This window comes from Phallusia mammillata, chromosome 5 (assembly GCF_965637545.1).
Source record: "Phallusia mammillata chromosome 5, kaPhaMamm4.hap1.1, whole genome shotgun sequence".
In the NCBI taxonomy this organism is placed as follows: Eukaryota; Metazoa; Chordata; class Ascidiacea; order Phlebobranchia; family Ascidiidae; genus Phallusia; species Phallusia mammillata.
In genome coordinates this window covers 11607508-11630435 of record NC_137256.1, presented here as the reverse complement: position 1 = coordinate 11630435, position 22928 = coordinate 11607508, and the positions used below count along the sequence as shown (strand labels likewise).

The following is a 22928-nucleotide window of genomic DNA, read 5'->3' as shown; positions in this document are numbered from 1 at the left end:
CTGGTATGTCCGTTATTTCCAAGTTTCGCCGACATTTTTAAAGACGAACAAAACTTGGAAATAACGGACATACCAGAGAAACTCAAAATTCCAAAACATTCCAGGCCAAACAGAGATAATTTGAGTGAAGAAGCAACGGCTTATGTTGAATTAGCTGAATCTAAACTGAGGAACCTCAGCTCGAGGGTTATCACGGAATACAAATATCACAACAACTTGGCACCGCCACTTAGGAAAAGTTTGCAGGTTTTAAAGTCTGCTGTCCGCAATAGATCAGTGGTTATTTGCCGTTCTGACAAAGATGGGAAAATTGTTTTGGTCTCTTTTAAGGATTACGATGCGATAATGAAACGAGAGATGGCTGACTATGAATTGGTTGCAACAGATGTACCCAGCCTGGAGGTCATGGTCAAGACCATAAAGACTGCTCTTGAACAATACGCAATCAAACTGTTCAAGTTGTCTGTCATATCTAAAGATCTACTTTTCACCACAGTTGGGGTCAAACAGTCTGGCAACTAGTTTCACAAGGTTCCGGGCCCAACTGCGAAGCAGTTTGCCAATAACAGCCCATCGTATGTTTACCCGCTGTTCAAGACCCACAAACTTGCAACCGATGTGCTTACAAAGGTAACAGCATTAGAGATTCCGGTAAGACTGCTCCAAGCGGCGGGCAGTACTTACCTCTCTCGCTGCACGTCGCTTCTTGAACATTTGCTTAAGCCTATAAGTATGTAATATTGCAGAAGTAACATCAATGAATACTGCTCAGTTGTGCGGCCCGCAGAGACGCTTGGATTCAAAAGTACTGGCAAACGAGTCCAATTATTACATATTTTTGAGCTGATTAATGCGCCTGGTGCTAGTTTTCTGCGATCTGACAAAATGTGGCTAGAATCAAATACGAATTATACTTGTAGTTGAGCATATTTGGTAAGAAACAAAGCAAAATCACTTTGTGTTATGCACATGTGCGGCCCGAGATCCAATTTTGACATTTATAATTGGCCCCACAGTAACAAAGGTTGCCCACCCCTGCTTTACAAGCTATCCAAATTTTAGCCAATTCTGACATTGTTTACAAACTCACCCCTTTTAGGGGGCTAGCGGGGTAAATACTGGGATTATCAACAAAAACAAAGTGAGATGCACATCTACATAACTACATCCACCATCTGTGTAAATTTCAGTCGAATCCATCAAACATTTGATAGAAAAACGAGTCGGACAAACTTCGGGGGAAAATACCCATTTTAGGGGGCTAGCGGAGTAAATACTGGGGTTATCAACAAAAACAAAGTGGGATGCACATCTACACAACTACATCTACCATCTGTGTAAATTTCAGCCAAATCCATCAAACATTTGATGGAAAAACGAGTAGGACAAACTTCGGGGAAAAAATACCCATTTTAGGGGGCTAGCCGGGTAAATACTGGGGTTATCAACAAAAACAAAGTGGGATGCACATCTACATAACTACATCTACCATCTGTGTAAATTTCATCCAAATCCATCAAGGATTTGATGGCAAAACGAGTCAGACAAACTTTGGGGAGAAGAAAAATAAAGAAAAAAAACAAACATTTTGAGTAAAATCAATATGTGTCCCCTTCAGGGAAGGGGACCCATAATAATCACCATGTAATCATCCGTGAGTAATTAACATGAAAACTGTAAGTAATTGAACTTTGTTATTTTACTCTGGAGCATTCAGATTTGAAGCAAATTTTGATCGAAAAAAAGGCAATAAAAACAATACACATTATATTCTCGTTTCAGAAACAGTACTAAAAGAATTTAAATCATTTTCATGTTTTGTAACTTGGTGTTTTTGCAGATTTATATTTTCTCAAACAGATGCTGATGAGTTGAAGTTCAAACAATGCAACAACAGGCTTAACTTTACAAAGTTATGTAACTTTATTTGAACCAAACACCCAACAAGTGCAACACCATTTACACATACATTAAAAGGCATTTTCAGTACCAAATCACAATAAAACAGGAACAATAACACTGAAAAAACAACTTGTTTGCATATACTGTTCACAGCCAATCAGATATAAAATCCCCTAAAAACTAGAAGAGTGGCTTTCTGATATACTTCCATTTTATATATTCTATACGATATTTACCAATTTACTATACACATCATTTGATCTACACATATGATTGTTTTTGTAAACAAAAACTAATGGGTCCCCACACGCGCGTTTGTGCGGATTTACAGTAAACAAATGTTGCGGTGATTTTTACATTCTCAAGGACAAATTTTTAGAAAGCATTAACCCAACAATAAAAAAAATTGTTCGTATTCTTTTTGCACTATTATTGTCATGTAATTACAAAATTAAAAAAACGTAACAAAGACTTAAATCTAATCTCTTGCTTCGACCCAGATATAGTCCTCCAAGGTCGGGTTTTGAACACAATTTTTTTAGAAAGCTGTAACAGTTGTGTTACAGACACTTTAAATTAAAAAGCAATTTGCTACAAGTGTATACATAACAAATTGTTTTTCATTTAACTTTGTTTTGCAAAACGAGTACCACTGACCTGTAGTAACCTCTCAGGGTGCACACGCCAAACGACTGTTTGACCTTTTGACACAGTTTTCAATAGCACGCCGTCATTCGTGTTCAACAATACTGTTAAGCCTAATTTATACATGCCTTGAGTATTGACTCCTAAATTGATTGTCAAAAAAACGCTACGTAAGAAAGTTCTGAGCTGTGTTTGTAATACCGACTAGTTGACCTTAAGTAACCCGTGATCATGCGGCGGCCAACCTGACAGCGAGCATTTTAAAAAAACACTTATTTGGCAAAAAAGTCACGTTAATTTTTTCATTTTAACTTTTATTAACAAAGTTTTTCTTGACATAAACAAAACCGAAGCACAGTTATTAGGCTTAAATCACGTCATAGGTGTAAAACCTTCGCCAAAACTAAAAATGTGAGTGATAACTTAATAAAACGACATAGCATTGCTGTGCAAAACAGTTGATTTCTAATCACTGAAACAACGTCTCGTAAAACGTCTGTCCGACGTCAAGCTGAGCCCTCCCGCTATCGTAAACCAGGGAGTTACTCTATTGGTACTTCTGCCTACAGTGTCTCTCTTGACCAAACGAGCGTTAGATACATTTACGTTTCGGGGGCCTGTGGGTGAACCTCTGGGTCATACGGGGTCAAAATTCACATGGACCATCTTTAGACCAATATCTGTAATGTGTGTAAATTTGAAAAAGTTTGAACCATTCTTTCTTGACCAAAACGTGGGAACAAATCTGCGTTAGAAAGAAAAAAAGAAAAAAGAAAAAAAGAAAAAAGAAAAAAAGAAAAAAAAAAAATATATATATAGACAAAAACAATATGTGTCCCCTTCAGGGAAGGGGACCCATAATAACTGTAAACAAAGTTCAAACAAAAGTTATCTGTTCCACATAGGAATTTGCTTGTTACGGGTAGGCAGTCCAGAGGAATGGGTAGTAGAGACCAAATTTGCACCTCCGCTATAGCGGGAATGAAGGGTTGACACAGTCGGCATTGAATCTCGTAGATTGTTTACATCACTTGCTTTCAAGGAGCGACACATTGACAAATCTAATGTCCTGATCCACTTACAATTATCAGACAAATATGTTAGTGATCTACAAAATAATAATATACCTTAAATACTGTATAAGCCAATTAGAATTAAAAACTGAAACTAACTGCTCTGTAATCTTGTCACAGTTGGAAAGGTTCAAGGTATTGAGTCCACGTAGATTTCTGCCCATATTAAGGATCCCTGCATCTGTAACCTGCAATGAATAGTGCGATGAAACATGTACTGTTTATTGGTTTGTTAACTTTTCTCAGTGTAAAGTACAATATTTAGTTATTTACCACTGCAAAGGAAATGTTAAGTTGTGATATTTGCTGTTTGCCACAAACAACCGTATTTAGGGTTTCATCTGTCACTGCATTATAAAGCATTCCAAGATCCAGTTTCTCCAAACACTTAAATGGTCCATTGTGATACCTAAGCAGAAAAAAATCAACCATAACATGTCACCACACATGTTAGATATACTTGTGTTATTTTACACCAAATTAACTAATTAAATATGCTTTATATTTTACATGGTTATTTCTGCAGAAACTAATGGGCCTTGACATGATTAAAGATAATGATTGTTTACTTTTTTAAACCAGGTTAAACAAATTGAAAAAACAAATGTGGATTAAAAATAACATAGTAAACAAAGTTGAACATACATTTCAAATAATGGTCTATGATGTTAAAAGCAACAGGCAATTAACTTTAGTGCTATGCACTACAGAATTTATTTTGTCCCTCATCTTTTTATAAATTGGACCCACTTACAAACAAACTATTTCTGCAAACCTTTTTTTTGTGAAACCACAACCTGCAACGGAGAAAAAAGCAAATAATAGGGTTTGTACAATTTTACCTGAAAACAAACTGTAAACCACTGTCAGAGAGTTTTCGGCAATTGCATAAATCCAACTCGCGCAAATGCTGCAATCTTACAATGCCACGTTCAGCTAAACTTTGCTGGATCACCTTTTCACAAGTGGTATTATCTGTAAAAAATAAGTGTAACAAAAATGAGTCATTTCAGCTCAAAATACACTTAACATTGGACAGCAGTTTTCTATTGACTGTGTTAACATGACTATCTTTTTTCCAAAGCATCACAATATCGATTTGTGTTGTCTTTAAAGAAAAAGCAAAAAAGTTTCAATCGTAAAGTATTTACATGAAAGAGTATCTGCAGACATTTCATCTCCAGGGCGTTGAATAAGTCCTGCATACCCATGGTTTGTGCTGTACTTGCCAGTAGACAAAAAATCTTCTGCAAAACAACAAACACATGGCAAAAATAGATACTACAATGCATATTATTCATTGAACAGAAGAGTCAGTTAAGTTGACAGAAAGTGTTATCTAGGTTAAGTAGGATCCTGTTACATAAGAAATCTATGGGTTGTACAACTTGTTACAACTAGAAAAGTCAAATGAAGTCTCATACTAATTTTTAGTTGATAAAGTGGATCTTTGGTTTCATCAGCGATTACTGAGTCAACATCATGTTCAATACCAAGCAATCCGAAGTCTGTAATCGACGAACACCAAGAAAGTCGCAATACTTCCAGGTTTACCATGTGCACATTGATGGCCTAAAAGCATAATGCTGTAGTGGTAATTTGATACTGAATTTTTGATTTGTGAAACACAATCCATTGCAGATGAAATCAATTGCAAACAGAAAGAAACAGTTTTTCAAGATAGATAACAATACAAAAAGTAGAGCAAAGTATTACAGGTATTTAATCTACATCATGTGATATATATAAACTACAAATAGTATGCCAAATGTTCTTGCCCGCAAATAACTTTAACATGGCAACACTAATAAAGTATTTGTAAATAAAAAGGTTGCCTTTAGGAAATACCTGTAATGTAACATCATCCACATACTGTGAAGAACTAATTTCAAGATGACACAAAGCACTTGGTAGCAGAGACGTATGGTGAAAGTTGCTCATTGCTACAAGTGAGGTGTTGGATGATGCCCTACAAAACCCATGCACAATGAGATATTTTCAAAATGTTTTTACTTATGAATGTAAAAATAAGCCAAAACATAAATGCAATTTAACAACACTTCATTCATTCTCAAGTGTTGCCATTGTTGATCAAGCATTTAATATTTCATGCACCAACCTGGAAATCCCATTTTGTTGTGTGCTTGAAATGAAAGCTTCACTGAACTTTGTTAAATTGCAGCATCTGAAGGCACAGTTAAAATTTGATTGTTTGAAAGATAAACAATCAGCCGAAGTTATCCTAATTACAGGGGAAATGACCAGTTATTGTATGAAAAACTTGGGAGAACTTCCTGTTTATATTTCATACACTACGTTATTCATTGTTTACACAGACCTAGGTCATGAAAAATAAAGTATCATACTTCATTTCTAAGTGATGTAGATGTTGAAGCTTGCTGATGCCATGCCTTAATGCAGACATACCAATATGAAAGCATTCAGAAATGTCAAGTATCTGAAGGTGTTCCAGCTCACACAAATGCTTGATTGAAACATCTGTCACCTGATGTGTAAACAAAAGATGCTTTTTATAAATTGTGATTTTCAACGATAAAAATAGACCTAACCTTTTGGCATTTTTTTATTTTTAATGATCTCAAGCCCTTTGCACCAAAAGATACTGCACAAACAGTAGGATTGCCCAACTCAGAGCTTCCTGATATGTCAAGCTCAATTAATCCTGGTTGCTTTTTAATTAAGTCCACCATACCCACATCTGACAGTTCCCTGTAACACATCCGCATGTACACTTCAGGGCATAGCCGTGTATACAAAACATAAACAATGCAATTCTGTCTTATAACAGAGTACCTTTAATTAATTTTTCAATGCAATTGCATGACACAAATTTTAATTCATTATTTACAGTTTCTTTATTACTTGCAGTTTTGCAGTATCACCCTTTTCAGGCTTAACCCTTTTGTTGAAGAAAGCATTGTCAATGCCTCAGACATTATAGATGTTCGACTGAGGTCTATGCTTGTGATATTGCAAGAATGAAGCTCAATCATTTGTTGTACGACAAGGAAGGTTAATGAGTTAGACTTTGAAATTCCCAGAGAACTACACACAAAATTCAAACAAATTAACAACATCCTAAACTTGAGTTTAAATTTTATATAAATTACTTGCACAACAGGTTGTTAGAGGCCAGGGATAATGATGTCAATGACGGACAGAGTTTAAAGAAGCGACAAAGTATGGCATCATTAATATATCTTGATGATGATAGTTCAAGGCTTGTAATTTGAGCAAGAATACTTTTGACAATTGACCGGTCTGTTAATCTTGATAAAAAGGCTGAGCCAGACATGAATAAGGAATTGCACCCACTTAGGTCTAAACTCTGTAAAAATACACACAAATTATTTAAAGTAAATGAAAACACTTGTGACACCTTACACCTTGAGGTTTTCACAGTGTTCCAAAATAGATATGAAGGTATTCTCTAAAATGCTGGAGTTTCTTAGAGACAGATGTTCTACATGGTGACCCAAAACATACATTCCAGAACTATGTAGTTTCAGAAATATTCTGCATGTAGTAAATGATTTGGTTACAGCATCAACAATCGCCAACATGAAAAATTATTGACTACTGACTGTTAATCACATGTCTAATTTACTATTTTTGTCAGTTTTTTAGCTGGTATATATTTATGGAATTATAAACAACATTATAATATTGTTATAAGTAACACAGCTTTTATGTATGGAGACACTTACTTTGCATTAAAATTTTCATCCAAACCTGTAAGTTGCAAGTTTGGGGATTTGCACAAACACCCATCATATAAGTGTTTTCCTTTCTCAAAGTATTTTTCATCCTCAAGTATTGACACATCAAAAGTAAACTTTGTGTTTTTTACCAAGGATGGATCTAAACTGGCCTCATACCTGAGGAAAGATATGCAGTATATTGTATGAAGCAGACAACCTTAAAACATCTTCATGGTTTTCTATATTTTTTGCTTATCAACATACATACCATGCTCTATTCACCAATGCAGCTTCTCGTCGACTTGAGAAATCCAAATAGCCAAATATGCGAGACAAAACCTAAACAGTATGTTAGTTTAATTTATTATTCACTAATCAGTACTGTCAGTCGGTACAAAGTTTCATTTGATGTAGAGATGGAAGCTTTTATTTTGTATGTATGGTTGATAAAATTAAACAACATACAATTTTTCCTTTTTAGCAAACACATCACAGTGGACTTTATTGACATTTGACAATATGTACCTCACATGGTAGTTCTTTCATGTCCTTTATAAATCACCGAAAGTACAGAAAAAGTGGTATTTTCTTGAGCTTGCAATAACAACTCTCAGATTACACAGTGCAGATAAAATACCTTGCCGTGTAAATTCGGGGAATTCCCTGTCTTTAAATATGATGCATGACTGGCAGTGATGACGCTAAGTCACATGAGTTGTTCACATGATGTATTTGGAATGTGGTCCAAAAATTGCTTGGTAAAATGCATCACTCAAGAATCTAGATTTGTACCGGATTTACTGGTAAAAATTGTTCATGTAAAGTACAATAACAAACAGTGCGTTTTGTGCACCAATAACGTTTTGCACTTATCAAAATAGGGAATTTCCAAATATCGATCGATTGCTTGCAATTCAAGCATGTTGGGGTGGATTCATACCGCAGAGTAGACCGAAGTTTGTTTGGTTGCCCAGCTGTAGGCCAGTTTGCATGCACTTTGGTCCAATGACTTTGCACACATACTTTTACTATACCACGAATATATGTGTGTACGGTGCATCTAAAATATACAGGATCGCTTGGTGCACCTCATTATCACTTTAATATCGCTTGGTGCATCTTAATATAGCTTGGTGAACCTTTTTATCACTTGATGCACATTTATATCGCTTGGTTTACCCTTCTTTCGCTCTGTGCAACTTTATGTTGCTTGGTGCACCTGTATACACCTTGACCAAGCCATACTAGGTGAACCAAGCAATAAAAATGTGCTCCAAGCGATCCTGTATATTTTAGATGCACCCACGTATCTAAAACTCCAATATTTAACTTCAAGTCAAAAATCACGAATTTGGTAGTAATTCGTTGTGCGCATAAATTTGATAGAATTAACCATTTTACACAATGTGTTGCTTCATCACTTTGTTCAACAACAATGTTTCGAAATCCTACCATTTGGTATGTTTATTCCAAATATAAAAAACAGTATGCACTATTTTGCCAACAACAAAACGGAAATAAATCTTCGTTTTAACCAGCAAAAACACTGCCTGGAAGCTCTTGTCACATAGTCATTTGGTGTAATGTTGTATATCGTTTACCAAGACTTACACACAACCATTTGCAACTGAAAGTTCACAATTGTTTCTTCTTTGAATGCAAAGCACAGAAATACAGACACACAGCTAAATAAAGAAGATAATGGAATTGTCTAGGACTCTAGTTGACCAACCGTCATTTTAAGAAAACTTTTTTCAAAAGGATTTTATTAATAGGTAAAATATATAATTTCACATGCTTGTGATTTTATTGGTTGACTAGCTATTTTCGTTATCACAGCTCTCTAAAAGTGGTGCACATCAAAAATATAGACCACTTGTCAAAAATATAGGCACATTTTCAGCACGTATCTCGTTTTTTTTTACCAATAGAAAGTCAATAAAAGACATGGTTAAAATAAGGAAATATGAAAATGAGTAAAAATTAAGCTGCGGTTGTCTGTAAAAAAGATTTCCTCAAAGTTATGGTTGTAACATGTACCAATACTGTTACTTTCCCGCAAACTATGTTGTATGTTAGTCTCATGGATATCTTCAAGGGAAACTTAATCTTTTGAACATAAGACAACCCTTTCCCTTCGCAAGCTTTAAAAAGCAGTTCATGGACAGTTAGTTTGCACCAACAAGTTCTGCATCATGTTCTGTAAAGTTAAGAAAAAGTTCAGTTAGACAAAAAAACATCATAAACAATGTTTGACCAAGTATTGCTCATCCAGCAGTTTTATTGTAAACAATCGACGTTTCGACGTCCTATACAAGACGCCTTCATCAGGATAATGACATAACTTGCAGGACAAATTTGTTGGTCATACATTATGCCTGGCAGCAATAGCTTATTTCATAAACAATGTTGTATACATGAAAAAGATAAAGAAAGATTTTCACAAGAAACAAACAAGCCAATACATTAGTAAAGAAAACAATGTTTGGACAGATCTATGAGAATGACATAAATGTGTTAAAACGTCATGTGTATTTACAAATATGTTTGTTTCCTGTCATATTGCAGTTCTGACATTTTAAGTGGTATTGTTAATCTTATCTTTGTATCAATTGTGTCAACTCCTTGCAATCAAGTTATTTGGTGGGTAAAGAATATTTGCAAACAAATATTGTCATAAAATAATCCCAGGTCATTTTGGTATGTTTTAATCCACAAGGCAAAGTAACAAAATTAGGAAAAAAATTAGCTTACATGACTGTTCTTGATTAGTTTCTGAATTGGAAGCCATCTTTACCAGCTGCAGTTGGCCATCAGGACTTATCTGAATCTGGAATTAAATGCATAAGCATACAAATTTACAAACCAAAACAGTATCACAATACACTTACAGAATGCACTTCTCCTGATGGGGTGCTCGAATTACCAACAATTTGCTGCAAGATGTTTTGTGTTTGGTGAGACTGCAATGTTAAAAATTGTCATAAATATATTGCTAACCTTTGACAAGAACCAGTGGGCATAACAAAAGTATTAGGTTATATTTACTGTTTCTCTTCACAACTTTGAATGCAGTTAAAAGTTTAACACACCTCTTGATTATTATTGAGTACAATACCCCCAGTTTGATTATTTCCACCAATGAGAATCGTTCCACCAGTTTGCTGACCCTTAAAATTGAAGAAAATGTCAAAAATGATGGTTAAAATTGTTTATAGTTGCCCTATATCCACTGAAAATGACAAAATGCTATATTGTACTTGTATTGCATCTCGGGACAAAAAGAATGCAACTTCATAAAAGTACACTGTTTTGTTGCTTCTACCTGTTGTGGTATTTGGATAATTTGCTGATTTTGTAGATCTTCTGTGGACAATAATTGACCATTCTGAGACAACTGTAACACCTGAACACAATTGGTTAAATTTATAGATAAAAGTTATGCTGGTTGTCCAAGACAGTGTACAGGTTTAGCCAACTCACCTGACTACCTGGTTGGGTCAAAACAATTTGTTGTCCTGCTTGCAAAGCATTCGAAGTGGGTACATTTTGGTTTTGTCCAACAACAGTTGCTCCTTGGGTAGACTGTGACTGCTGTGGCAATGTGTAAAAATACTGCACACCGTCATTGCCAGTTCTTGCTTCATCCTACATAAGACAAGAAATAAACAACAAGCTGGTTTTGCAATAAAATTTTGCTGTGTTAAACACCAAATAGTAATTCTTTTCAAGGGAATATGCTTGTGTTGGAACTATAATGTAGAGGTGAAAAATTGATGCATTAGGGAAATAACCAAATAAGGTGTTACATTAAAATCTATGCATAATTTTAAACTTTTTCAACAGTAACAATTAGATTATTACAACCAATAAAGGTTCAGTTGCATATAAATAATTAAGACACAAAACTCTTTGAGACTAACGGGTAACCACTGGCACTATCATGTCATATGAAATAAGATCATATCTACACATTTCAAATAGAATTTAAGTCAAAAGCACATAGACAAACAGCATGGGAAGAAAAATATGATTGAAACAAATCTCCACTTCACTTGCATGATAGGTTTTTACGCTTATCAAGCTGTTAAAACAATTCCGGTCCACTTACTGGTCTTCTTGGTGGTTTCAGTTCTTCTCTTGGAACAATGTCAATGAGAAAATCAAATTGGTCAAACTTAGTTATGGCTGTTGCAATATCATTTCTCTGCAAAAAAATCAACTTAAAGTCTGGCACAGAGACAAAAAATACATTGCCTATACCAACACACAACCTGCAAAGTTCTTCGCTTGTTTTCTTCAGTGTGAATCCACGCTCTCAAACTAAGTTCTACAAAAGTGTATAATCTTATTTCTGATCATTTTTTACAAGATTTAGTTAAAGTTGTGCTAAACCTGTAATAAACATCTGAGCTGCCTTTGCAAACAGAAGGGGAGCTTCAGCAGATATCATTTTTACATCATCATCCATTTTCATAATCTTTTTTACTCTTGCCAAAGGTAGGTCTTGTACCTTGAAGTGATTCTGTCAAATAAATTAAAAACAATGACTTTGCAAAACAGTACACATTATAACTGCACTTATGTTTTTACATACAGAAGTTGTAAGTTGTATTTCTTCCAACTGATCTTGCCAAAATGTCTGTAATGAATGCTGTGCCTCGCTTGGTTGGGCTTGGACAATCTGATCAGTTGCATTTGAAGTGGGAACAGCTTTAAAATATGTTGAAAGTAATTGTATAAACTGACTGACACCAACACAACTGTTTGTTTAAACAACATACCAATTGTGGCCCCATTTGAAGTATTGGATGCACCAGAGCTCGACAACATATTAGAACTGACAACAAGGCTTGGAGATGAACCAGAAATAATAGTAGCCATAGTTTGTTTAATATTTTACACGAGTCCTTTAAACAAAAATGGGTTAAATTAAATTAAACTTGTATAAATTCTAAAAGCTATATTATAATGTTACTTTAGCTGCTGGTTTGTAGTGTAAACTAGACATCGCAACCAAAACGCTAATATCATCACAATTGCTTGTTATCGCGCAAAAGCAGTTGCGTTTATTAGCAAAAAAGTTTTGCATGCACTTCAAAACTTGTCGTCTTTTAATAAAAAAAGGTTCGCGACCGACTACCGTGTCTACGCGAGAGTTAAAATTGACAAAAATTATGGCCAAAACTTAACGACAATAACCGACAACGAAACCCATTTAAAAAACACACTAAATATCTGCAATTCTGCATTGTTTAGTTCACTTTCCAAAATTGTCTTGATTGCAATTGTTTTCCACATTTTCCCGCTGGAGGCAGTATTTATTTATTTTCTCAAAATTCATTGATATTGCACTTATAGATATAGAATAATGCAAAAGCGGCGTGGCTTTCGTGAAGCTGTATTTACATCGTAATATTACTGTGCCACAGCCTGTGGCCCACAGGTAAACGGTTACATCACAAAACACAACAAATTACCACCTATTGCAAAACAGTCTTTTTGTGACGACGTATGTTTTCTTAAAGGTTTCACCATTGCAATGGACAACCGACCAATCTATTCTATGGGTTTATGCTATAGCCAACTCGAGAAAATGATCGCAGAAGTTCCAACGAGTTTATGTTAGGGGTCAAATTTTCCAGAAATTTCGTGTCTATAACCATGAAAACGCACCTTAAGAAAAAAACGATCTAAAAAATTATATCTTCACGATGTGCAGATTTTATAATAAAATGCACGCACAAATCATCTCTGTTAAACTGTTTTGGAGAAACCATGCATTCCGTTTTTTTAGAAGTTTGAATCAGTTAAAAAAAATTCAATTTAAAGAAAAAAAAAGCACAACAAAAGAGCTGACTATGGTAACTGCGTTTACACGGGGAAAATGTATGGAAAGATTGATTAAACTGAGAAACGATCAAAGGATAGTTTATACAACTTCTGAACTCTGAAAAGCGACCACTTTGCCGTTTGATTAGCCGCGTAAAAAAGGTTCAAAAACAGTGACTTACAGGGCAATATCAGGATGTAAATCAGAAAACACAAAAAATATGCAATTTTAATGAACACACCTTTTTTAATTGAACTAAAAATCTATACCGCCTCCAGTGGAAAAATCCCTCTGCTTATCTGCTCACGTCAAGAAGTTGGCAAATACCGATAGATGACGTTAATAGAACTGACACGGGAAAGTTTTTAAACTGGGAAAGGCTTGTAGAATGTTACTTCAATCCAACCCAAATAGCCTGGTCTTAACCGTCAGAATTTTTATCTTAAATAACCGCCAGTGCTTTTGCGCCACTTATCAGTATTTTCCAAACTTGTCTGGGTTTTTATGTTAGTAGATTTGTTTTGTTCCCAAAATACGAAAAGAAGCAAACTGGGGTTTTTACTTTGTTATATTTCTGTTTGTCAAATATCTTCATTTCAAATAAATTGTAAAATTCTTGTGGACTAAACATATTTTTGATTTCTATTTCCTATGTTTTGTGGACATGTTATCAGTTACAAACCGTAGTTTATACAAGTGTAAACTTCGATTTGACGAATTCATTTTGCCGAATCGGCGTTTTCCACTGAGATTTGGCTTCGTTTAAATTTTTTTCAATCGGGCAAACCCGAATTTATTACGGACATAAAATATAACATACAGACTGACCCTTTCTAAATGTGAATACGGATCTTTTTCGCCTATATGTTTCACGCAAGTTTTTAAACGCTGCGACCAGAGTATTGTTTTATCCACAAGAAAAGATTCCCGACAGATTTGATGGAATTGCAAAGAGTTCCACCATGGAACACAAAGTGTCAGAAAACAAAAGGATGCAGCTCGGTGGACGGCCAAACCCTACCTATTATTTTGTGTGCGAAACGAATGTTGCTAAAAATTTCTAATGATGTTTGTAATCATTTCAGTCGACAAACTACTGACCTTAATTGAAGATAAAACAAATGACCAAGAAAATGGCGTCATTTGTTTTACGCATTTTAGTGTATGCTCGGCATTTTATCCAAAAACTTTTGATTACATTTTCATATTTTGAATCAAAATCTGTGACCCGAATTTAGCCGGTCCTGACCCAGACGAATTCACAGTTATAAAGCATTAACGTTTTTTGAATAGTGCGATTATCTGCAGGTATAGACCTCAATAATACTCTCGAGACCAGTAATTTTGTTTTAGATTGATGCTCAAGATCACACACACAATTTGGTTTGGCTAATTTGATTCGAGCAACCGTCATCCAAAAAACTATAGTCTAAAGAAAATAAAAAAAGGCTTTAATTTTATTATTTATATACAAACATCAAACGTTTGTCCCGGGGTTAACGCTGCATGACAACAAGTACAAACAAAACCACAATTTACAGTTGTATCAGAAAAACATTAGTCTCCAGGTTCATATGTCGTTCCCAGTTATAATTTCTGGCGCAGAAGGTGTGATGATAACCTGGAATCAAAAACAACATTTTGAAAAAGCTGCTGTCCAATACCATAACTTTTGCTTGTTTTAAACTTATGTCAAACACTTTAAATGGCATATTCTTCTTACCGCTTCTTCAGGATTCATCTGAGAAGATTCGAATGAGGGGTTGATTGGCGGCGGTCTGCTAGATAAATTGGGGCTCCTTTCCGGCAGTGTTCGCCGCTGCAATATCACAAAATTGGAAATTTAGATACAGAGCAGTGCACTTGAAGAAATACGCGCAAGTATTACTTTCAATCATTTGGTTGGTCAGCTATATTGTTTCACATACGACAGGACAGTAAAACAATTTAACACGAGTATGTCGAATTTAACACGAATATCGACTGCATATAGCATCTTGTAATTTTATTTCATGTTTTTGAAATGTATTTTAGGCTACCAGGTAGTACAGGTAAGAATTAGTTTCGAGACATATTACCAAACTCCAAACACAAAGATATGCTACAAACTATAACTTACAATCACAAATAGGTTTTCTATGTTGGACACGCTGGGTTGTCGTGGCACTGGCAGGGTACGTTCCATAGTCGATGGAGAACTGGTGTATGGCGGAAGAACAGGATAGAGATTGGATGGTCCACTGGGTGGCGCAGCGTAACCAACTTCACTGCCCAGCGGCACTTTAGGTTCCGTATTTTTTGATCTCAGTTGTCGTCGTCTCCAAAAAAAGAAAAGCCCAACTCCGACCACGATCACAAACAGAGTCACAAAAACTCCAGCTAAGATGTTCGGCGTTTTGTTGGCATTTGAGACTGCATAAAAGCGAGTATTTTAAAAAACGACGTTTTAGTACTAAAAAGTATATTTGCGCACCGTTAGCAATTTCGTATTTGAAGTCAAAGATATGTTTGAAACACCGCGGCTGGTGGAGCGCGCTTTCTTTTGTTTCTCTCCATAAAGTAAAATTCAGTTCGTTTCGAGTAAGTGGGGGACTGCAGGGCGGTGGGCTGTTTCTGAAATGCATAAGTTGCCAAAACCAATATTAAAATACACAAAAATATGATAAAATGAACTTGTTTATTTACAACATACCCATGTTGGATGTCCCAGTTTTGTTTATTAATATGAAAATCTAATCTTAACATAAATTTATGTCTTCCTACTTTCTCCATGTAGCATATACTTACGGTAGGTATTTGTTTAAACAGGATTGATAAAATGGATTATAAGCCGTGCAAGGACATTCACAAAAGTCACCAGTCCATGACGACGAACACGAAGGAACGGCAGAAACCTATAAAATCACAACTTAAACATATTTCAACACTAATTAAACATTTAAGAAATACTCTTACAATCCAATTGCGACAAGTACAAGGTCTGTTTGTCAACGACGGACAATTGACATTTTGCTCTTTTAAAATCACGATGTAAACGTTAGTTGTATTGACAGGAATAATTTGAAACTTTTTGCAGGGCAAGTTGCCTGTAATTGCCGTGTGTCGCTTCTGACTGTCAGGGATCTGCAAACGCGAATGTCATTCAACGAAGAAAATACAAAAGCTGTATAATATTTACGTGGTAGGAGCGTAAACGATATCCGGTTTCAAGTTCCGAACATGATGTGGTTTTCAAGACTCCATCCCGAATTAGTGCACTGGCAATACTGGGTTGCACTTCAGTTATATGCTTGTTAGGTAGCACAATTGATTCATTTTTGTTAGATGCGACCAAGTAGCCGCCCTTGTCAATCACAAAACACCTTCGCACAAATGACAAAAGCAAAACTGTAGTAAGTTTGACAAATTCGGTTAAGACAGTGGTCGGCAACCGCCGGTCCGCGGCCCGGTACCGGTCCGCGAGGAGTTTGTTACCGGGCCGTATAATTTTTCAGGTTAAATGCTATACAACATTTTGTCCATGTATCTCGGGGATGATAAACTAATTTCAGCGTTTTTATTGCTAAATATTTGTAGTTTTTTAAAGACCGGTCCGCGACAAAATTTCACTTTCAAAAACGGTCCGCAGTGCAAAAAAGGTTGCCGACCCCTGGGTTAAGACATTATGCTGTCAAAGTTGTATATGCAAAAACCAATAGCATGCATTGCAGCATCTTTGTGCAAACTGGTTTAAATTTTCACTCTGGAGTGTAAGCAATCATAAACGGAACAAATATTGGTACGGTAAACCTCGGTAAATCCTGATTCAAAAAATATCGGGATTATGCGAAGATACAGTAACCGATGTCGTTTTTTTCAAAGAATAAATAAATAATAGAAAGATGGTTGATTGACACCAATCACATCAATTGGAATCAGTAACTACCCAATGACTTGAATTGCCTGTTACGTCATAAGCGTGGTTTTAATGGCGGTCAGTTAACCAAGTGTCTTCGTTGTAAAGATATACAGTGTAACAAGTATAGCAACAATAAGCAGTTGTTATAAACCATCATATTACAGCAACATGATTTGATGTACAGAATTAAACCGAAGATCCGGATGAACCAAATCCGGTTTGACCGAGGTTTACTATATTTACAAAACTTTGACGAATTCATCAACAATAAAGTAAACAAACCCATAAAGATTCGTATTTTCACAGGAAGGGTAAACCTTTGTTAGAAGACGCTTAAAATATGAAAGCAAAATGTCAACTGCCATCACTCCACAAGCCTCTCTCCGTGTAACGGTGTTATTTTCTTTTCTAAATTCAAACGTGTGAGAGACAGCTCTAAACGTGAAATGATTTTGCAGAACACACAAACCTTCCTTTGTACAGAGTCCGCCCTAATGTGATCACCGGTAAACCAGTAACTGCATCCTTATACGGTGTTGTAACAACGTGCTTATCGCCATAAGCGGTAATATGTTGGAACCTAGAAAAATAAACAGGGTCGGGAAACTTATAGCAATTAAACAGAAATGTTATTACCATCGCCTCAATTTTGGATCGAAGTTCTTTGGCAATTGGGTGCCGGGAAATACTCGGACAAGGCCTTCGTTTGTGGCTATATATACCCAAACTATTTCGCCTTTCAAGGCCGAGTCCATGTTTTTCCAATAATTTTCTGCAGCTTCCGTCGCGACGACGAGATTCTTAATTTCATCCTTAATTTCGAAATATTTGTACAAAGAACAGTTTGCGAGGTCTAAATTGCCACAAATTACTTACCTTGATGTTTGCTGCGTACTTATCTGGATTTCTGTTATAAACCGCGTTTGTGTCAGCAAGTGTTACATTTCTATAAGCTTCATTCCCAAGAAAGACAGTAGTCGTTTCTGTACAAATACTTTGTTAAAGTACTTGAATCACGATTCTCCCAAGTAAATTAGCAAAAAATCAACCTGTAGTGGAAACAGTGTTTAGATGTAAACATGTAGATTGAGGCGGTGAAACCAGCCAGTCCCGATTAAGCAAGGATTCCCTCAGTAGAAAACCTTGTTCAGACAATGTGGTTAATGTATTACTTTGCAAAACGAGACAGATTGAGAATTTTGAGTTTGGAACCTGCAATAACACAAAAATTCATGTATTCTCCTGTAACTGTATCAAAGCACATCTGAACTTACTTGACTCCAGTAATAAGTAGACAACACTGAAAGTTCCTTTACTCCATATTTGTTGTTACCGAGTGGCAAAAATCTTGTTGACAAAAACGTTTTGTTTCCAGAACCACCACTAAAAAGTTTCAAGCCAAAGTCAGTAAATATATCGCGGTCGGAAAAAAAGGTATGTACAATTTACCTTCGAAGCGATTCAAACACAGGTAGGAACTCTTGGTCTCTTTCAAGTGCAGTTGCAGATATGAATAATGAGTCTTCGATATAATTGGGTAAAAGTGGGTGACTGATAACCAGGCCTGTAGGAAAACATGATACTTTGGTTTCAAAGAAAAGAAAAAAAATTTTAACAAATATTTGCAACCATATCGGTTAAGTAGGCAAACACCTGGTATAGAGGCCTAGTCCCGGTCCACAAGGGATTGCCTGGCTGCATATAACTTTTTCACTATTTGTTGAATGGACTTGAAAACATAATGCGCGTGTCATAGAATATTGTCACCTTTGATTAAACATTAGTTATTGTGACAGAGCAGCCAGTATACCCCTTTCATACTTGTTAGATTATATATGGAAGTACAACTTTGCAAGTAAGTATTGTCTGACTTTAATTGTTCATTAGGGCAAAATATTTCAGCTATCGCTGATTTAGAAAGGCAACCATAATTTCGCTTAACGCAGCCAATGAATCAGGTATGGCTTTATTGCCCCACCTGCATCGTTGATAACAAATGAGTACGAAAGTTGGTTTGGCCTGAAATGTATTGATTCTGTCAAAAGTTCTTCAACTGTCACGTCAACTGCAACTACTCCAATCAATTTTCCCCCGCTGTAAACCGGTAAACTTCCGGTTATTATAAGCCCTGATAATGAAATATACAGGCAAAATTCACTTATGAAGCGGAATTTTACTAAAATTGCTTTTAAAAAATATTACCCAGTCCCCATGCATCGAGATAAGGCACGGTCCATATTGGATCATTAGTTGCATGACCGGCTGTTGCAAAAAAGTTGTAGTATGTCGCCATTTGATTGCGTAGATTTGAAGGATTTTTGATTTGGGTAAAAGCCTGACTTTCCTACAAATACAAAACCTTATTGACTGGAAAGGTGTCATGTGTGAATAAAGATTGAAAATTTTACCTCAAATTTACTGCTTTGCACAGAGAGTGACGACATTTTCTTCAAAATGTCAAAACCTACGAATAAGAAATAACAAACACATACACATATGGCTTTAGTTTAAACGCGTAAAATCCATTGTGTTCATTAGGATCTTGGCATAAAGTTTATAAACGTAATTTCCATATTTGGGCATTGACTTGTTTAAAATTTTTAAACTTACTTGCATTTCCCAATCCGTACGTCATTAACACGACTGAATTGTTGAGTTTGGAATTTCGGTTTTCAATTATTCCTAAAATCTCCTCTTCCCGTTCTTGAGGTTCTCCGTCGGAAATAAACAGAATTACGCGATCAACCTCTGCGTTACAAACAATACATTTGTTCTATCCTCTACGACTAATAATTTTATTGCGAACAAATAAATTACTTTGAATGTTAATCAGCATGCCTTTAATTTACTCGACCACACACTTAGACATGCAACTATACCTGTGAATGAATTCATTTGTTCGTTATCAAAATACGTAAATGCTTTTTCCAGTGCTGATTTGTAACTAGTTGCGCCTGCGGAAAACAAGATAATTTCCATAATAAGAATTTTATTTACCAAACTATAAGTGCTAACCTCCCGCAGAAAGCGATTCCACAAATGTCGAAACCTTCTTTTTGTTTCGCGTTGTTGCTTTTGCAAGAATGTCAGCGAAACAAGGGCCGTAGTCCTCAGAAGGAACCGTGTGTGTAATATCGGAAAAACCCAAGACAGCAAACTATGTGGCATGCAAAAAACGTAAAGTTTCATAAAATTTTACACCCAAAACCTACTTAGGCTACGAAAAAGTTTATTATTAGACAAGAATACTTTGTACAAACCAAACTTACACTGTCTTTTGCGTTTAACGTGTTGATCACAGTTTTTACTGCTTGTTGTGCTAGCTTCATTAAAACCACTCCATTTGAAATCGATGTTCGCATAGACTTGCTAATATCCACTACAAGCACTAGATGTTTTGGTGCTGGAACATTTGTTTCGACATACCAAGGCCTGTCGGAAGACAAATATGTATTTTTACCTTTACCAAAAACAACAATCAAAATGGTCTCTTGTCATATCTGGGTCTGAAAACAATTCTTACAAGAAATGGCCACTTTAGTCACAATTTGTCTCCATTATAAAAACAAACGCATCGAATTGACTTGCTGGTCAAGCACTTTTATTGTTGTCTTTTGGTAAATACAACTTAAAAGATGGTAAAACACTAGGTTACCTGACTCTATTATCGTACGAATTGCAGTCGTTTGTCGGGGAAGCTGGAAATAATGAAGTAACTCCTTGTTCGCTGCCAAAGTACTGCCATTTGATAGAGGGCAAATGTTGTAAATTCTCTTTGCAAGTTTTTAGAAATTTGCTGTTCAGATGGACTGTTTTGTTTGGAGACGTAGGTGATACCTTCTCACAATATTGGCTTGTAGCCTGTGTACAACACACGATTGTTTGCTTTTAACATGTTTTTGTAGGTATACAGTTTTCTAACCGTTTTAGTATTAAATTGTGGATCATAGCTTCCTTCTTGCTGTGGATCAAAAGAGCAGCAAGTTTGCGGAGCAACATTGGTCTCCGTGTACGACTCAAGCACCGCATCGCGAAGTCTCCTTACAGCGACAACCCGATCACCAAACTTGCTTCCAAACGCTTTGACCAGCTAAATAAGATTGTTATTGATAAAGTGGCAGGGGAAAGAAGTATGGATTATGGATTTAAAGCAGTGGTCTTCAACTTTTTTGCGAAATCCTCTTTCGTGACTCTGGATCAAAATCTTTAGGTATAACAGTCAATTCAATTTAATTGCTGAAGCAACGTAATTTCATCCAGTTATCAAAGAAACGTTTGTTACAATATAGACAAGATGATACTACGATTATGCGCAAACAATCGCCTTCTTTTTGTCATTTGGATTGGATAGAAAGGGTTATTACCCGGTCGACGAGCCGCAGTTTAGGAAGCGCTGGTATAATAGGTGTCAAAGCGAAACAAGTTTTAATGAAACCTAGTTTATCGTTGTACTTAAATGGTATGGCCCGTCGCTATACACTGTCTTATTTCAGTGTCCCCTGTGACTAATTATTGCGTATCTCCACTGTTCATGTAAGTTATATATTGATACAGTTAGTAATTTTGCAATCGCCCTCTAAGAACTGATTTGCCCAAACTTTATAAATTGTCACATTCACCCTCACGGTGGACAAAACCGCCGTTATAAAGAACCCTGGTTTAGGGGAACTGTCACGATTACTGTACGTTAATTGCTACGAGTCAAAGCTTACCGAATTGAGTAGATGTTCTCCGTTAAGGTGTGTCTGGCTATAACGCAGATTATCAAAATGATCCTGAAAAATAAATTGAAAAACTGAGCAAAATATCAGAGCCAGTATTGGGTGTAAAACATATCTGCGTTTTATTTAAATGACCTGATGATGACAATAGCACTTGTCGAAACGTAGTCATGTTTTACACCCAAATACTGGCTCTGATTTTTTTGCTCAGATTATTCAAAACCTTGCCTAAATTAAAAATATCTTTTGTCGTTGCAATTCATTACATACTATTATAGCAAACCTGTATCTTCTTGTATTTCAACGCGTCGACAGTAAAACTTTGAATTTTTGACAATAACAAGTCTGGATTAAACTCGGAAAAGGTAGTTTGACATTTAGCACCTTGCAAGAAAATCAATCCACAAAGGATCATGTATTTTATCATGCTTAGGACTAATATGCCGACCTCCTTTCCGCAGTAAATTAAACTAAAAAATGAGTAAACAAATGTCAAAAATTAGGAGATTCCAACAGCTGTTAAATGATTGTTTTTCAAACGTTAGGAATTATGCCTAGCCTAGTTCTGAACGAAACTAATTTTGGGAAATTTTTAGCGTCTGTGGTAAATGAATTAAGAACACTCAACATTGAATTGAAATTGCCGGGGGCTATTTACGCGAATTTATCCAGTAATTTGTGCTTGTCGCGAATGTTATTATTATTTCAGCTTTACCATTCTAGAAATTCAAAAAGTAGACTAAATGCGAACCAAAATCGGGATTCGAACTGGAGCATTGCAAGTCTTTATATGGTTCGTCTTTTTAAAAAAGTTTGATTTTAAGAAAAATTCAATGCATAGCCTATCTATTGCGCCTCGAACTTTAATGAATTTTTTTCACCTAAAATTTGATCAAACTTGCAACATCAGGTGTTTTCCTGTATCTGCTCAAATATTATTCGCAAATAATTAGGCTACGTCAGAATTTTTTCTTGAACAAATTCTTTGTAGTGCTAACACGAGCTATTTCTAGAGCTGGAACGTATTCGCCCCAAGTTGACAGACTCTCCTTTGTCACATTAAATTATGTTTAAAAATATGCTTGCTGTAATTTTTAGGTTGTGCACTGCAAATGTGTCCGGATATTCCAGTCA

At 35.8% G+C, this 22928-nt stretch overlaps 3 protein-coding genes across 4 annotated transcripts; all 3 read right to left on the bottom strand.

Moving 5' to 3' along the window:
* Positions 1–1899: 1899 nt before the first annotated feature.
* LOC145229392 (uncharacterized) lies at positions 1900–7973 on the bottom strand. Its single transcript, XM_080094722.1, has 16 exons — positions 7868–7973; positions 7611–7681; positions 7349–7519; positions 7028–7157; positions 6752–6969; positions 6504–6686; positions 6191–6350; positions 5987–6126; positions 5740–5805; positions 5469–5589; positions 5045–5192; positions 4772–4867; positions 4463–4595; positions 3894–4029; positions 3720–3808; positions 1900–3655 (listed from the first exon to the last, which is right to left on the bottom strand). Exons 1-16 carry the CDS (start codon positions 7886–7888, stop codon positions 3436–3438), a joined length of 2103 nt encoding a protein of 700 aa, XP_079950848.1. The 5' UTR covers positions 7889–7973; the 3' UTR covers positions 1900–3435.
* An 807-nt stretch (positions 7974–8780) lies between these two features.
* Positions 8781–12279, bottom strand: LOC145229394 (nuclear transcription factor Y subunit gamma-like). The gene is made up of 11 exons (XM_080094723.1): positions 12127–12279; positions 11940–12055; positions 11738–11867; positions 11617–11672; positions 11454–11549; positions 10826–10990; positions 10668–10748; positions 10435–10512; positions 10234–10305; positions 10097–10172; positions 8781–9542 (listed from the first exon to the last, which is right to left on the bottom strand). Coding segments are annotated over exons 1-11 (972 nt in total). The 5' UTR covers positions 12227–12279; the 3' UTR covers positions 8781–9540.
* A 2330-nt stretch (positions 12280–14609) lies between these two features.
* Positions 14610–22281, bottom strand: LOC145230303 (VWFA and cache domain-containing protein 1-like). Of its 2 annotated transcripts, XM_080095690.1 has the most exons (25): positions 22078–22281; positions 21786–21848; positions 20996–21163; positions 20729–20934; positions 20343–20505; positions 20089–20230; positions 19953–20027; positions 19684–19821; positions 19482–19537; positions 19276–19417; positions 19052–19201; positions 18523–18637; positions 18348–18456; positions 18123–18285; positions 17950–18056; positions 17710–17885; positions 17543–17653; positions 17356–17481; positions 16354–16537; positions 16131–16298; positions 15963–16069; positions 15649–15788; positions 15295–15587; positions 14899–14994; positions 14610–14796 (listed from the first exon to the last, which is right to left on the bottom strand). In XM_080095690.1, the coding sequence occupies exons 1-25, from the start codon at positions 22219–22221 to the stop codon at positions 14746–14748; spliced, it is 3393 nt and encodes a 1130-aa protein (XP_079951816.1). In that variant the 5' UTR covers positions 22222–22281; the 3' UTR covers positions 14610–14745. The 2 variants fall into 2 exon arrangements, with proteins under 2 accessions (XP_079951816.1, XP_079951817.1); XM_080095691.1 differs by lacking the exon at positions 16131–16298.
* Between the last annotated feature and the right edge of the window lie 647 nt (positions 22282–22928).

What these genes read in the sequence shown, in the direction of transcription:
- LOC145229392 (XM_080094722.1), bottom strand. Translation starts at nt 7,888, where the DNA reads ATGAAAGAACTACCATGTGAG. An exon ending in CAACAAAATGGGATTTCCAG is followed by an intron (nt 5,590 to 5,739) that starts GTTGGTGCATGA and finishes TGGGTTTTGTAG; the next exon opens with GGCATCATCCAACACCTCAC. An exon ending in GTCTGCAGATACTCTTTCAT is followed by an intron (nt 4,596 to 4,771) that starts GTAAATACTTTA and finishes TATTTTTTACAG; the next exon opens with ATAATACCACTTGTGAAAAG.
- LOC145229394 (XM_080094723.1), bottom strand. Translation starts at nt 12,226, where the DNA reads ATGGCTACTATTATTTCTGGTTCATCTCCAAGCCTTGTTGTCAGTTCT. An exon ending in TTCAAATGGGGCCACAATTG is followed by an intron (nt 12,056 to 12,126) that starts GTATGTTGTTTA and finishes CATATTTTAAAG; the next exon opens with CTGTTCCCACTTCAAATGCA. An exon ending in ACAAGCGAAGAACTTTGCAG is followed by an intron (nt 11,550 to 11,616) that starts GTTGTGTGTTGG and finishes ATTTTTTTGCAG; the next exon opens with AGAAATGATATTGCAACAGC.
- LOC145230303 (XM_080095690.1), bottom strand. Translation starts at nt 22,221, where the DNA reads ATGATAAAATACATGATCCTTTGTGGATTGATTTTCTTGCAAGGTGCT. An exon ending in TGCAAAGCAGTAAATTTGAG is followed by an intron (nt 19,418 to 19,481) that starts GTAAAATTTTCA and finishes TTGTATTTGTAG; the next exon opens with GAAAGTCAGGCTTTTACCCA. An exon ending in ATTTGTTATCAACGATGCAG is followed by an intron (nt 18,638 to 19,051) that starts GTGGGGCAATAA and finishes GTTTTCCTACAG; the next exon opens with GCCTGGTTATCAGTCACCCA.